The 13,922-nt window shown below is 37.8% G+C and overlaps 1 protein-coding gene across 5 annotated transcripts in view; it reads right to left on the bottom strand.

Annotated features, from left to right (window-relative positions):
* Positions 1–13,922, bottom strand: part of PHACTR1 (phosphatase and actin regulator 1) — a 283,399-nt gene that overhangs the window by 91,262 nt on the left and 178,215 nt on the right. For all 5 annotated transcript variants that reach the window (XM_087961308.1, XM_087961309.1, XM_087961307.1 and 2 more), the window contains exon 2: positions 672–836. In XM_087961308.1, the coding sequence (XP_087817434.1) occupies positions 672–836 (165 nt within the window). The remainder of the gene's footprint in view (positions 1–671; positions 837–13,922) is intronic.

Below are 13,922 nucleotides of genomic sequence, written 5' to 3'. Positions count from 1 at the left end.
ACATTTCCACTTCATTAAAAAAAAAATGCCCTTGTTCAGGTCATAGACCAAAAGTGGGCAACTATGGCAACTTTATGACTTGTGGACTTCAACTCCCAGAATTCCTGAGCCAGCATGGAATTATGGGAGTTGAAGCCCACACATCGCAAAATTGCCACAATTGCCACCTCTACCATGGACTAGCAATAGCAATCACATTTAGACTTATATACTGCTTCACAGTGCTTTACAGCTTTCTCTGAGCAGTTTACAAAGTCAGTATTTTGCCTCCAACAAACTGGGCCCTCATTTTACTGACTTTGGAAGGATGGAAGGCTGAGTCAAACTTCAGCTGGTAAGAATCAAACTGCCAAACTGCTGGCAATTGGCAGTCGGCAGAATTAGCCTGCAATACTGCATTCTAATCATTGTGCCCCCACAGTGTTTAAATCTGGAGGCCAATCAGCAGAGGGAAAAGTGTTAAGGGACCTCTGGTTTTGTCTTATTTTTTTCCCCTGTTTCTACCTAAGCACATCTACTGCTATTCTATAAATTACTATAGAACTATCAACTACCCAAACAGTTTATAGCTGTTTGTCTATTGTTGAGACAATGGTAGAATAGCAATTTATTTCACTTTTGAGCAGAAAACAAAAACAAATATGAATCCAGTTCAGTGGCTTGCAACTTACCTGCTGATGTGTGCTTGAACTTTTCACTCTTCTTCTTCCTCCATTTCCATGGTTTGAAAAGTCTTCCTATATTGGCAAACTTGCTTCTCCTCCTTATGGGAGGGGTGTGTGTCCCTGGAACTAATGAGTCTGAGCGCATTGCAGCCAGTCTCTCCACTTCCTCAGCTGGGTTGTCACAAAAGAAAGAAAAAGAAAAAGAGAAGAAGGCCATCTTAGTAAAACAGATGGGCAATATTTATCCATGTTGAAGCCCCATTCGGAAAGTGGACCAAATAAGTGCTACCAAAAACACATTAATTTGCAGCATTTTGCAACAAATGGTCTCTAATCCAGGAAGAGGATCCCTGAGACATCAGATAGAACTTTCCCTTCTAGATTATGAAGGAACTTTAAGAAGATTTTTGAGGCAGTTTGTTTCCTGTTTATCTTTAAAAAATACATGGGAGGACTAGAAGAGATCTGGATGACACAACTTAGAGCTGAACTAGATAGAACTCAAGACATTGCCTGCCACTTCTATAACATGCATTGTCAAAGGATTATGCTGGTATTGCACAAGTCTGGGAATCCAGCTTCTTTGGAGGTGTTGAAAATGCAGTTTGTGTGTGCCCCTACAATGATACATTTCTTAATTCTTCCATTTCATTTAAGGAGGTTCTAGATATTGGAGAATGTAAAGAGTCTACAGTAGAGGTGTCAAACTTGTATCGTCATGGTGGGATCACATGATGTATCGTGACTTTTCCCCACCTAAACTGGGCGTGAGCGTGGCCAGCATGTGATGACTCCTGGTCACAAGCCGTGAGTTTGACAGCCCTGATTCGAAAGCTTCTGCAAGTTATTGCTCAATTTCTTAATTAAATGTTAAATGTTTGACAGTGACTTTGGTACATATATTATACACTATATCTCCTTTAACCCACCATCCTGGGCAATCTACCTTCCCTAAAAAGTTAACAAGCCTCAGATATGATTGAATTTTTTTTATTCAGAAATATCAGGCAATCAAAGAACATTATGGATATAGAGGTGGCTGAAGCTAAGTTTATTTCATCATTATGGATCTTTTTAGCAAGATTTACTGACATTCAAATCAATTGGAATATATCCTTTCAATGACTTTAAAGTGGTCTGTGGATATTTGAAAAAAAAAGGTGAGTTGCTTGTTTTATTAAATATCTTGCAATAAATACTCAAAGAAAATAGTGTTGTATTTGTAGATTATTTATGTAATGTGTAAATCACAGTATCAATTACTGACAAACCCCAGCAATTAAAATTAGAAATGATAGTAAAATATTACTGATTAAAACCAAATAAAAATCACACAAAATAATCTGCAATTATCATATCATCAAAATCATTAACACAAATTATTACATGAGAACAGTAAACAAAAAGTCAATGAAACATGCAAAATATACATAAAAAAATACATTAAAATACATGACTACAATAAAAACCGAAAGCAAATAAGCTATTGTGCAAGAAAGCTAAATAAGCTAAAGAAAAATAATTTTTGGGATTTTTCTTAAAACGTGACACAGAAAGGCAATTGACGAAAGGGAATTCAAAAGTGCTGGTATATTGCTTGTCTCAGATTGGCACTGAGGTAAACAGATGGTTAAAACTCCTCAGGAGTGTATGGGGAAAGATAAATAATTGTTAAAATGAATGTTCTTCAAGTTAGACATTATGTACTTCAAGGGATTCCTATGTCAATATATTTCAAGTGTTTTAAGCAGACTGGTAAATAATTTATAAAGTTTCTATGGGAAGAATAACCCCTATCAAAGAAAATGGTTTTAATTTCACTCATTTGCAGCTTCATTTGGGGACATATATTTAATTCTACTTTTTATGAAATTTAGAAAACTTAGATAAAATGTTTTTATTTGACTCCTCTGATGTGGTAGGGGTTTCATGCCTTTTTTAGTGAATGCTCAACTATATTTACAACACAAGAGGCAGGTTGGAAAATATTGAGAAATATAATGTTGATCCTTACTCATATCATAAGCTTATACTTTGGGCTAACCCTGGTTTGAAAAATCACAGGTAAAGTTTTTTGAAAGGAACTTCTGAGTGAATGAAGGTATCAATATTTTAAATCAGAATTAATCAATTTTAAACATGATCATTGTCAAGTATCAGTTTATATATGCCAGGTTTTACCCAACTATTAGTAGCAGGAGCAATTAGACAACCTTATAATGTCTGAGAAATAATCTTTTTTGAAGAAAAATTAGAAAAACACAAATAATCAATGATCATCACTGCTCTGTTCCAAGAACAAGCCCTATATATAGAAGCAATATTCAAAGTGATTTGTGCCTTTTTCTCTTTTCTGCTTGGCCCTCTTTTCTATAGAAACTAGAGAGCAGTTTTCAGCTGTTCCTTGTTTTTGCGTTTGTCAAATGTGCCAGTGCCCCATGTTGTTTCCCACTGGCTGTTGGAGAATTAATTCTCAAAATTCAGTTAGAATACTTTATGATTTCAGATTTTGGTCTAAATGTCTTAGTTTTACAAAGCTCTTGAAATATTACCAATAGCGAAAAACTTTTTGGATGATTATACCGGTTTTTCTATAGACTAGAATATTTTAAAGGTAGAAATCAGTCATTTGCAAGAATTTTGGAATGCAGAGTTGATATATCTTATGCTGACAAATCAGTAATAAGATTATTTGTGTCAAGCATTAGGAGATTCAGGCAGTTCAAATGAGTATAAAGATTTATTGCAAGCTTAAACTCTGTACAAGAACCTGGCCAACTAACAGTCAAGGGAAATAAGCAGGAGATAAGAAAGGCATTCAAGATGACCTGGACATAGATCTCTTGTGGGCATGCAGAGACTCATGACATGAGGCATTTTTTGACCCCTCACTTGGGCTCAGCCTGGTCATCTTCTACAATCTGATGAATTTAAATGCTTCTTCATACTAAACATATATTTAGGATATTTAAGATAAAGCTAATTCAGCAATATTTTTCCATGTTTATTGGACTCTCTAAAGAATGTTTAAAAAGGGATTGGTTGCCCACCTCTTTATGCAATGGAAAATAATGGGGAGAACACTCCATATATGATATACACTTGTCCTATTGTTTTGGTTCAACTTACAACCATCATTTAGTGACCATATGAAGTTACAACAGCACTGAAAAACTTATGACTGTTTTTCACAGCCTTTACATGGTCATATGATCAAAATTCGGATGCTTGCCAACTGGTTCATTTTTATGATCAGACGGTCGTAAGTCAAGGCTACCTATTTTGCAAAGCATACATTATGGTTTAGCAAACCATATAGCTGCAACCGTGTTCTATTCAATAAATACATTGAATAGAACACAGTTAAGTACATTGTAGCTAACATCCTATGTAAATCTCGCTTCCCCCCGCCTTCCACATCTACTTCTTTCTCTTCCAAATTCAGAGTATCACAACAAATTGTTTAAATTAACTGAATCAATGGTGATGCTTAAATCTTCAAGATGAAGCCTCTGCTATAAGAATGACAGGAAATATGGCCCATATAATTTAAATCGTTGACTTGCAAGGGTTAGGAGAATTGAAAGGCGGTAATTATCTCTCCTCTTATTCCATTTTATTTTTACTCCACATTTTGCTTAGATTTCTTGAAGTGTTGAAGAACACTTTACACTTATATGAATCATAAGTAACATATTTCAATAGGGCTAAATCTGGAACCAACCATATACTTAAAGGAAGGGCATTAAATAAAAAAGCATTAGGCCCCTTTTATACAATCTTCCTTGATATACTGAATAGAAGTGAACATGTTACAACCATTTTCCTAAGCAAGAAACTGAGAATTAAACAAAATTGCTCTAAAGCAGTTCAGAATGATGTTATATGGGTATCCATTCACCTAGTTCTATAATAAAACCCATCAAAGTATATCATGTCCATAACCCCACCTTGCTTGTACTCAGTTACTCAGCGGATGGCAATTATGGCAGCCATTATATTTTTTCTCTCTCAGTGGCTCAGCGGTTTCTTCTCCCACTCAGTTTTAAGGAGGCTACATTAATTGTGCAGCTACTGCCAAAGAAAGAGTGAACTCTAATAAGGAGAATCTGTTACTCAAAAAAAAAAAACCAAAACCCACCATTCTGAACAATTCACACCAGAGGTTTGATGTGAACAGCACAAAAGGGGTGTGTGGCTAGTATTTTTAATATTAAATCTCATTCAGAAATGTGAGACCACGTTGTTTGGGAAAACGTTCACCTCACAAGGCTGAAATGAACGCCAAGCATATTGGATTAGCTACTGCTGAGAAAGAGGCATTTGTCTTTTGAATAACTGCACATTTATAGTATTTCCCAATGCGAAACTTCCATAATATTTTTATCCCCACAATCTATAGAAAGATCAGTCATTGTAAAGATAATAAACGGATATAATTGGTATAGTCTATTAATCTACTAGCCAGCTTTGAATTTCCCTCCCATTGCCAAATCAGTGGGCAGTGCCAGGTTCTCAGGCTTTTTTGGAAGCCCAAGAGGGTGGCAATGGGTCTCACACTGCAAGGAATGGAAGCCATGACAGAAAAGCCTCTTCTCCTGGGCCCTGCCAGCTGCAGTTCCTTGGCTGATGGGATGGAGAGCAGGTCTCTTTCTGCCACAGTGAGTGGGGCAGGTCAATCCAGTTGGGGTGAGACAGGTTACCTGTACCCATGCGATAAAGGGCATGATAACCAAACCCTTGAATTGGAAGCAAATCAGCGACCAGTGCCATTCGCACAGCAGTGGTGTAGCATAGGCCACCCTAGGGGCCCCTAAGGCTATTCGCACTGCTGTATTTTGTGCCAGCTGTAGCTTCCAAATGCTCCTCGAGGGTAGCCCCACGACATAGACTGCAATAGTCCAAACGTAAGATGGACTAACCAGGGCGTGAGTGACTGAGTGCAGTGACAATCTAAGAAAGGGTGCAATCTGAAGTTGTGCAAATGCAGAAGGATTCAAGGCAAAGGGAGAATACTTCTTTCCTTAGAGCACAAATTTAAACTAATGAATTCTCTGCTGACAGATATCACCATCCATTTGGACAGTTTTAAAGGGGAGTTGGACAATTTGTGAAACAGAGGGCCATTGTCTCCGGATTACAAACAACAGATACCAAGTGCTCAGAACTACAACAGAAGGGAGCTGTCCCTCTCATGGCTTCTTGGTGAGTTTCCTGAAGCCATTACTTTAATCACTGTGTGGTACATAATGTGGAACTGTGATACTGTATAGTGTTTAAATTACATTATCTTTATCATCACTGTTTTATGTATGTTTTACTGGGGGTATTGCAAATGTTTTATCAGTTATTTATGGTGATGTACAGCACAGCTAATTGTCCTGAGTCTTGTAGGATTGGTGGTATATTACTGAATAAATTGTAATAAATGAGCTATAAAAGTCTTTCAGCAGGCCTCTTCTAATCTTAATCTCTAGGTAAATCAGTTGTGGGTTGCAACAGCTAGGCAATAGATGTATCTACCAGTTGTCCACATTTTTGCAGCCCAAATCTGGTAGCCCTAATTTTGCTTTTCTTTTTTCCATACAATATGTCAAACAATTATTTAAGTGGAATAGTCTGAATATATGCAGCCTTCTTACTAATACCGTTAGATTAAAATATCATTAACTCTGGGTAGATTGTGCTCTTAGGAAAATGTTATCAAGAGTTTTGAGCACTCATGGAATTGGGCTGGAATGAATGCAGCTCTTTGATGAAAAGATAGACATTCCATAAGTTCCCCCACCTCCACCTTATTAAAATTGAAGAAGCTCGCAAAGTTGTAGAACATCCACTTTCAACAGGTTACATTGGGTACAGTAAATGAAAATACTGTACTAACACGTATAGTTCACTTCAGGAATTTCTTTCTCACTCTGATCTACTTTTCCAGTGTGGCATTCCAGTTGCTCTTAATGATATCAACAAATCTGGAGGAGATGCTTGAAGTTACCATGATTTTATTACGGATTCTTCTGAGTCTAGGACAGGGGTGTCCAACCTTGGCAACTTTAAGACTTGTGGACATCAACTCCACAACTCTGAGGAATTCTGGGAGTTGAAGTCCACAAGTCTTAAAGTTGCCAAGGTTGGACACCCCTGGTCTAGGAGAACTCTGGTGATTTTCAGCTTGTAACTGAGGAGGCATGCCATCTCTGAGGGCTAAGTCAGATTCAATACAAGTGGCTGTTAATTTGATAAGAAAGAGTGAGGGCTTTACTTTAAGAAAGTACCATGCCCTAAGTCAGGGGTCTGCAACCTTAGCAACTTTAAGACTTGTGGACTTCAACTCCAAGAATTCTGGGAGTTGAAGTCCACAAGTCTTAAAGTTGCCAAAGTTGGAGACCCCTTCCCTAAGTTATCTTTCTAGTAAAGCAGTACTGAATGGTAAAGATAATAACAATTCTTCAAGAGGAGAGCATATCAACTGCTCAAAATAGCTAAAGCCAGGAACTCTGGCTATATAAGCATGTTGACAAAAGTTGCTTGTAACTCTTGAAACACTGTAAAAAATAACTCTTCTACTTCTTGCCATGGTGTTCTGATGACTTCCTCTGGTCGTACTTTAAATGAAACTTCTCTCCACTTTTAGAAGAGATTTTCTCTATTTCTTTACCCATGGACTGTTCTTGGGATGACCCAGCTTTTCTGCCTTCAGTTGTTTCCATTAAGCAGCCTTAAGATACTGGCAGAATTTACACAGCAAAAATTCTGTCCTTTATTTTTTCAAGCCTTTATGTTTCTCTTAATAGCCTGTTTCTTTTTCTAATTTAATTTCTGTTGGAAAATTTATGGCAGTCTATTTAAACCACAAACCTTTACATACCTTTCTAACTGTTTACCTAGCCTTGAGCTTAAATAAGGCAATTTTACATGAGGTATTAACATTTTACAACTAACTTCATTTTAGAAATCAAACTTTCACCAAAAGCTAGCATAATACCAGCCAAACAACTAAAAGACTATTGGCTAATCCATATGAGCAATTGAGATTTAATAGAACTTTTACTGTTTTTAGAATTAAAAAACCTGTTACCTTAAAAGAGAGGTAATCACTGTATTTCTAAATCAGTTTCCTTAGCAAAAAATGGGAAAGTACAGAATACAGAGTTTGAAAAGGATCAAAGCAGCATACAGAAAATAACTCCTGGTAATAATACTTCTAACTCGATAAACTTGTAGAAAGTATGATTAAAGTCTACAATTTCAACACTGAAAATTATGCCTTTCTGAAAAATAAGCACCCTGCATTCTGAAAGAGGATATCGTTTCACCAATCTTAAAATTTGTTTCATTAACATGTAGTAAGTGATAATCTGGGACTCATTGTATAGAAAATGCAGCGTAGATCCTTCTGAACTGCATCTGAAGTGTGACTGCATTAAAATACTACTTATAATTCCTACTGTCTTTGCTGAAAAATACTCTCAGTAGAATTTTTGCTACTTGCTGCTAAAACGCCCCCTGGGTACACCTCCCAAAGGCTGACATAAAAATATTGGATCAGAGGTTCCAAACAGGGGTGTCCGTGGAGGAGTATCAAAAACATTAAGATGGCATTTGTTAACTGTGCAACTGGATCCTGTTCTTTTTGACATGTATTCATACTTGACACATGTTAAAAACGGGGGAATTCAATCACAGACTGTACATTTCATTTTTACTTTTTTACCTCCTGAAGAGATGCCCTGCCAGATGGCCTTTTTTTTTTGCGGGGGGAGGAGATGTTTAAAATGTGAATTAGTAGAACCTGGGAAATAATTTTAGCTCACAAGTCAGATTAGTCTTTTTTAGTTTGATTAGCTTGTCTAACCAGCTAGTCACCAGTTGTTTTGGGATTAGAACTAGAATTCCCATATATTCTACTCAGATTAGCAGCAATACCTCAGAATTACAGAACAAACCTTTTCTAGACTTAGTTTGAGATGCAAAGAGATCAGATGTTGCATCTCGATCCAAAGCTTTTTCTATTGACTCTTCATTTGGAGCTAAAGATATAACTTGAAGGACTCCAATTATTTCACTGTAAAAGGGAGGGATCCTGTAGCACGGTGACTTGAAATATAATTGTTCAGAATGCAAATTTTATTTCAATTCATGGTGCCACAGGATCCCTGCATTTTACAGATGAACAATCTGGGTGACATGATCCTATCAGTGAGCTACCTGGGTGGACCTGGAAAGCTCTTTTCTTAATGCCCTGTGGAAACCTTTGATCATGGTCTCTGTCAATTAACTGGGCTTACTTACCACGTGTCAGAACATCATACAAAATTCTAAAGATGTTCTAGACATGCAAAGATTATATTCATCAACCCTGCCAGGCTTCCTGGCCTGTTCTTAGCAATAAATCACCCATCTCCTGACACTTAACAGTTTATATTCAGCAGTTTGATTTTATTTGGCTGAAAATTCTCAGGCACAGTTTGGTTAGGTTAGAGTCTTCCTCGAAGTAAAGAGTGAAACTCAGAAGGTGGATTGCCCACGGTTAGTGCAAAAGGATAAAAGATAATTACACTCACAGAGGCTTAAACTCACAGCTTCCTCCTCCTACACTCTCTGAATCAGTGGATGTTTGTACACTTGGTGGTCTTGAAGTCAAACCCTTGTATATTTACATGATCCCTGGTTTGGGAACGGCTGCTTCCCAGCCTCCCCGAGTCAAACTTTGTACCAACGACAGAGCTGACAATCCCAATCCCAACCACCAATTGTGGTTGCTAAATAAGGACTATTTGGGACTCCTGGGGACGGGGGTGGCGAGGGATGCTACAGTATAACCTCTCTGCCTAGTTGTCATGTGCAAACTCACTAGGGAGAGATTTCCTGAATAGAAATTCTTCACTGCAGTCATTCTCTAAATGTGGAGGGTAACATTTGGAGAAAAGGGTACTGTATTATCTTCCTCTTCCCCAAGTGTAATTTTATACATTCTTACAAACATCTGAAAAGGGTCATAATAATAATAAAAAATCAGGTACAGGTAGTCCTCTAGTTATGGTCACAACTGAGCCCAAAATTTATGCTGCTAAGTAAAACATTTGTTAAGTGAGTTTGCCCCATTTTACGACTTTTCTTCCCACAATTGTTAAGTGAATTGTTGCATATGGTTGTTAAGTGAATCTGGATTTTCCATTGATTTTGCTAGTCAGAAGGTCACAAAAGCTGATCACATGACCTTAGGACCCTATGCAGCCGTCATAAATATGAACCAGTTGCCAAGCATCTGAATTTTGATCATGTGACCATGATCTGGTCACATAAGCTGAAAGGGTCATAAGTGTGAAAAACGGCCATAAGTCTCTTTTTTCAGTGCTGTTGTAACTTTGAACAATCACTAAATGAACTGTTCTAAGTCGTGCACTACCTGCATGTAATACTACTGCAATACTTTAGAAACAAATGAACATTCCTCTTTTGGTGGTCTTATTGAATGATCTTGCACTAGTATTCCTATGAAGATCAGCTGCTTTCACTTATCAAAAGGATGTGCTGTGTCACTCTGAATTTAGAAAGCCTACCAAAATTGCCACCCACCAACAATATGGATCTAGTTTCCTTACCATTTCTATCCCATATGGACCTATCGGCCATAGAAGTCTTATGGCAGAAAAAATAGAGGGACACACAAACATGGCATTTGTGCAGCACAGAGTACTTAGGATGAAATAAAAATGCACTGTAGAAAAGATACATCCCAGTTTAGTCTGGCACTAAAATTGGCCCAACGTAGCTGTTTACAACATAACACTGGTTCAGCATCATTACACCTCCATGTAATAAACAGTTTCAGCAATGAGGTATCTGAGATTTTTTCATAATACTTTTGCAACCTGAGCATTTTCCCAGAAATGTCAACCAGCATGGCTAATGGCAAGGCTGACTGAAAACTTTGTGAATTGAAGTCCATATCGAGAAGGTACCAGGCTGAGAAAGACTGCCTAATAATAACAATAGCACTTAGACGTATATACCGCTTCACAGTGCTTTTTACAGCCCTAAGTGGTTTACAGAGTCAGCATATTGCCCCCAACAATCTGTCATCATTTTACCGACCTTGGAAGGATGGAGGGCTGAGTTAACCTTAAGCCGGTGCGAATCGAACTGCTGAACTGCTGGTAGCTGGCAGTCAGCAGAAGTAGCCTGTAATACTCCCTTCTAACTATTGCACCAGCACAGGTCTTTGACAAATAACATTATCTTATTTATAAGCTATGAAGAAAGTTTCTATTAGCAATGGACTATGAACAAAATTGACTATGTCAGTAATGTCATTTCTATTTTCATTTATCTTGATAGTGTATAATTTGGAGTTTTCTTACTATGCAAATTGTTGACTACACCATCACAAAGAGTTTGTGAGAGTTTAATGCTGAAATGTTTAGTTAGAAAATGGATTAGGAAGGTGTCAAGAAGCAAAATCCCTCCCTGTAATTTTGCCTATATAGCTTTCAAGCCATTACCTGAGCTTTTTAAATGGAAAACTTGGAGATATAGTGCCATACTTTTTAAATTCACCTACTCTCTCAATTGACCAATTATCCAGCGGTTATTATGCAGCATTACTAGAGACAGAAAAGAATCACAGTGTAAACATCTGCCAGTATTTGAAGCTCTGGCAGTTCTCAAATTAACGAAAGATATTAACTAAAGGCCTGACATGCGTTGTCATAATCCAACTACAGCCAAACTATTCACAGGCAAGCAAACTAGTTAGGAATTAAGCTTTACCCATAGAACTCAGTTAGGTACAGAGGTGGTATTCAGCAGGTTCTGACCAGTTCTGGAGAACCGGAAATTTTGAATAGTTCAGAGAACTGGCAAATACCTCCTCTGACTGGAGATTTTACAGTATCCTTCCCCTGCCACGCCCACCAAGCCATGCCCGCAGAACCAGTAGTAAAAAAAATTGAATCCCACCACTGGTTAGGTAGCTCCTTTCTCTCCCATAATTGAGTCTATGTTAGGTTTGCTTAATGTCTAAACAACAATCTGGGTACCAAACAACTTCATTGATGTTGTACCAAACAACTTCATGAATTCTTTTGAAAAAGACCCCAGTGCTCACTATGCATGTCTACATTACAAATTGAAAGATGCTTTGGATTTGTTAATCATCATGGCATCCAACCACAGAACTCCACAAAGTACAATTCTAACTTGCAGAACTATCTAAAGATACCCAAAGGTGCTTTTCCAAAAGGCAACTAGACTTTCTTAATTTTTTCCTTGAAAACATTTCACTTGTTGGATGAGAAGCGAAACATTTTCAAGGCAAAAAAAAAAAAATCAAGGCAAAAATCAAGAAAAATCAAGAAAATGTCATTTGGAAAAGCACCTTTGAGACAACCATGGCCTGGATGATTGAGAATCTTATAGATATGGAAAGATACATGTAGATCTTAGCAATATGCCCCAAGAGTACTGGTTCCAATTTGTGGCCTTCATGTGGAGGTGTGGGGGGGTGGCCTTCATGTGCTGAAAATTGGATTAATTTAATTTTTTCTCTTTTGTATGCTGAGTCTTTTCCTCAGGAAGCCATGAAAGTCTGCTAAGCCTGACTTTAGAATGTAATAGGATAGTTTATTGGCCGAGTATGATTAGACACACAAGGAAATTGTCTATGGTGCATAAGATCTCAGTGTACATGCAAAATAACAAAATAATAATCATAATAACAAAGGATAATAATCACAATAATGATACCAACAGAGAAGTAGAGGAACAGATGAGAAAGTTAAAAGTAATATAGCCATACTACATGGGTAATATACTTAGACAAAAGACAGAACTGTGTAAATTAAGTGTTCAGCAGAACAATGGCATGAGGGGAAAAATGTCTCAGTGTCTAATTGTTTTAGTATGCAATGCTCTGTGTCATCATCAGTGGTGGGATTCAAAATTTTCTACTACCAGTTCTGTGGGGGTGGCTTGGTGGGGGTGGAATTGCTTGGTGGGCATGGCTTGGTGGGTGTGGCAGGGGAAGGATACTGTAAAATCTCTATTCCCTCCCCACTCCTGGGGGAAGGTTACTGCAAATTTCCCATTCCCTCCCCACCCCACCCCACTAACCTGCTTTCCAGTTCTGTTCTCCTGTGCAGGGCAACAAAAGAAGACCCAGCCGATCAGCTGGGACTCGGGAGGCAGAGAATAGATGGGGCAAGGCCAGTCAAAGATGGTATTTGCCAATTCTCTGAAGTGCTCAAAATTTCTGCTACCGGTTCTCCAGAATTGGTCAGAACCTGCTGAATACCACCTCTGGGCATCATGTTGCATTTTTCATCTTTTCATTTTGCATTGAATCTACTCCCTTAAAACTTCATTAAACATAATATACGGGTGAGAGAACATGGTCCTGTGTTTAATAGAACTGAGGGATTTCTAATACAAAAGATGTGACTCAAGATATGATATTGCAGCACTGAAAGATTATTCGTTCAGCATCCTTCTTCCACAGCTTCAAGATTCATTGTTTGCTTTAAAAAAAAAACCTAGTGAATATAAGCCCTGGAAGAAGACTCTGATTTTAGCACCCACTTCACCTATATCTATGTGTTAATTTTTCAGCAATTTCCCCTTATTCAGACAGCAGTAATCTCTACCTTCAAGTTATGCTGAGAATCTTTTCCTTTGCACAGTTAATCTAATGTCCAATGAACTTCTTTACCATCTTCTCACCACCTTCAAATGCATATTCTCGTACACAGAAAAATGCCATCCCCATGTTTTGCTGTAACTTTGCTTCTCTTGTGGAAGAGCAATATTAGCAAGAAAGTAAAGAAAGCGTGCTTTCTTATTGTGACTGGATTCACACCCAGTGCTAAGCTACATTATGTGTTTATCATTTGTTATTGCCAAGGCAAAACCAAAAAAGCCATTTCATGCTTAACATAGCTTAATTTAGCATGATATTCTTACTTATGATTTATTTATGTTTCCACCAGAGGTGGTATTCAGCAGGTTCTGACCAGTTCTGGAGAACCAGTAGCGGAAATTTTGAGTAGTTCAAAGAACCGGCAAATACCACCTCTGACTGGAGATTTTACAGTATCCTTCCCCTGCCACGCCCATCAAGCCACGCCCACAGAAACCAGTAGTAAAAATTTTTGAATCCCACCACTGGTTTTCACCATATTTCCCAGATAGTACTTGTGTAAAGGAGCACAGCATTTCTAAAAGTTTGTGAAGATTCATTATACATCTAGTCCTTTGAAA

This window comes from Notechis scutatus, chromosome 3 (assembly GCF_049901735.1).
Source record: "Notechis scutatus isolate UNSWTSFEM ecotype Mainland chromosome 3, rNotScu1.2, whole genome shotgun sequence".
In the NCBI taxonomy this organism is placed as follows: domain Eukaryota; kingdom Metazoa; phylum Chordata; class Lepidosauria; order Squamata; family Elapidae; genus Notechis; species Notechis scutatus.
Note: the sequence above shows the minus strand (reverse complement) of the source record. Positions and strands in the feature narration are given on the sequence as shown.